Raw genomic sequence first — 2,092 nt, forward strand, 5'->3', positions numbered from 1 at the left:
TTCATATCCTTGACCTCCATCTCTACAGGACAGCTAAAGATTCTCTCCGTGTCCCCCCTCCCCGATTACGATGGGGCAGAAACGAGGCTGGCGATTCACACGCTCCCCTCTCCAGGGTCTCCATCCGTGTTTCTCAAACTTGGCAACGCCGACAGCTGCGGAGTCCCCTTGCCGACAGTCGCCCTTTGCAGCCCCCGCCGCCCTGGCTGAGGGAAGGGCGTCGCCCCCCGCCAAGCTCCGGGCCCCCTCCCGCCTCCCTCTCCCTCTCTGCGGCCGACCAGGCTGTCCCAGGCTGCGGCCCCGCCGGGGAGAGCTCCCTTGTCAGGAGGAGGGGCGGGCGGAGGGGCAGCCGGCTGCTCGGCCACTTGAGCGGGTCGGGTCGGGTCGGGTCGGGTCGGGCGGAGCTGGGCTCAGACGCACCTGGAGCTGCCGGCCCAGCAGAGGCGCAGCGGCGTCCCGGAGACGAGCCCAGCGCTGAACCGCACCGGGAGGGGGGGGGCTCTCCAGGCAACGGGGCCGCCGCAGCGCTTCTGCGCCCAGGAAGCCGGAGCAGGACGGGGAAGAGCGACCGAGGGCGAGGCGGGGCTGCCGGGCGCAGGGTATAAAAGTCGGCCCCGAGGTCCGGGCTCAGCTCCCTCCCTCCTTCTCGCCAAGAGCCTCTCGAGCGCTCCGTCCTCCATCAGCCAGCATGTCGCGCTGGTCGGCCGAAGAGCAGCAGCTCATCACCTCCAGGAGCCAGGTGGACGTGTCCGCAGTCGGCGAGGCCACCCTGGAAAGGTAAGAGCTCCGGCCGGGCCGGGGAAGGGCAGGGCAGGCCCCGCGGGGACCCCCCATCTCCTCCTCCTCCCCTTTCTCTCTCCCTCTCCCCTGGCAGGCTGCTGATCGTGTACTCCTGGACCCAGCGGTACTTCCCCCACTTCAGGAACCTCTCCGGCCCCAGCGCCAACTACGAGCTGGACGTGGACCCCGAGAACTTCAGGGTGAGGGGGACCCCCCTCCCCCTCCCTGCGGGGCTGGGACCCTCATCTCCTTGGCACCGGAAGTCTCCCCGCCGGGCAGCATTTGCCAGCTGGGCCCTGCCCTGAACTTCGCCAATGCTGAAATGAGGGCAGTGGGCTCCGTTCTGAGCGGCCCCCTCGGAAAGCCTCCCATCTGCCAGGAGAGGGACGGGCGTCCGGTCACAGGGCAGAGCCGGAGCAGAGGGACCATTGAGCCTCCATCCTGGCCTTTTGGCGCTGCCCAGGAGGTGAAGAAGGAGCATCCCCTCCTTACGTGTTTGGGGACAGGGCGGGGGGGGGGAAGGGGGGAAGGGCAGAGGCGCCAGCAAAGCTCCTCTGGCAGCAGGCGTCACCATCCCCCTCCTCTCTTCCAGCTCCTGGGCAACATGCTCATCATTTTCCGGCCCTGACGGAAGCTGACCCGTGTGGTGGCCCACTCCTTGGCCCTCCGGTACCACTAGGCCCCCCAGTAGGCATAACCGCCGCCTGCCCCCCCTCGCCAGCTCTGAAGCCCCTCCCAGCCCACGGATGACGCAATAAAAGTCCTCTTCGGAACCAGCAGAATGTTGTGCTTTTGTGGTCCTGGGAGGGTCACCCAAAGCCCCTCACGCCACCCCAGTGAGGCCCGGTTGGGGGTCGAGGGAAAGGAGTAGGAGAAGCAACAGTCCTGCCATTTGCTGGGGGGGGCATTCTTCCTTTGCAGGGGGAGGGGTCTGTCTCTCTAGAGCCCCCGTCCTCCTCCATCCCAAGCTCTGCAGGTTAAGAAAGGAAATAGGACTGCTCTTCAACCCAGAAACTGGGGAAGCAAACCTTAATTATTTCTTACATGGGGGGGCAAGGGGGGAGATCAGCTGGCCTAACCTGCCCCATGTCCAGTGGGGAACTGAGCAAGGTGCCGCACCAGACAGAGGCACTGCTCAAAGCCCGCCCTTCTCAAGCCCTCTTGTGGGGCTCGGAGGCAGGAGGGCAGAGAACCAGGTTGAGGAACCCCCCCCCCAGCGACCCCCTGTGGTTACCCCACGGCTGAACCCATGTGCAGCAGTCTTGCATTCCAGAAGCATTTGTTTATCTATTTGGGAGCTCCCAAACAACAA

The 2,092-nt window shown here is 65.7% G+C and overlaps 1 protein-coding gene across 2 annotated transcripts; it reads left to right on the forward strand.

The window, feature by feature from the left end:
- The first annotated feature begins 606 nt into the window (after positions 1-606).
- LOC310640231 (hemoglobin subunit beta-2-like) lies at positions 607-1,553 on the forward strand. Of its 2 annotated transcripts, XM_083362405.1 has the most exons (3): positions 607-777; positions 875-980; positions 1,373-1,553. In XM_083362405.1, exons 1-3 carry the CDS (start codon positions 689-691, stop codon positions 1,406-1,408), a joined length of 231 nt encoding a protein of 76 aa, XP_083218531.1. In that variant the 5' UTR covers positions 607-688; the 3' UTR covers positions 1,409-1,553. The 2 variants fall into 2 exon arrangements, 1 of the variants encoding a protein (XP_083218531.1); XR_014492502.1 differs by having other exon boundaries at positions 607-1,246.
- Positions 1,554-2,092: the final 539 nt, after the last annotated feature.

The sequence above is a fragment of the Vipera ursinii genome (assembly GCF_947247035.1).
Source record: "Vipera ursinii genome assembly, chromosome: 4".
NCBI classification, from domain to species: Eukaryota; Metazoa; Chordata; class Lepidosauria; order Squamata; family Viperidae; genus Vipera; species Vipera ursinii.

Bases quoted from the DNA above. Each gene is read 5' to 3' on its own strand.
- LOC310640231 (XM_083362405.1), top strand. From the start codon at position 689: ATGTCGCGCTGGTCGGCCGAAGAGCAGCAGCTCATCACCTCCAGGAGC. The intron at 778-874 runs GTAAGAGCTCCG...CTCCCCTGGCAG, and splicing joins GGCGAGGCCACCCTGGAAAG to GCTGCTGATCGTGTACTCCT. The intron at 981-1,372 runs GTGAGGGGGACC...CCTCTCTTCCAG, and splicing joins TGGACCCCGAGAACTTCAGG to CTCCTGGGCAACATGCTCAT.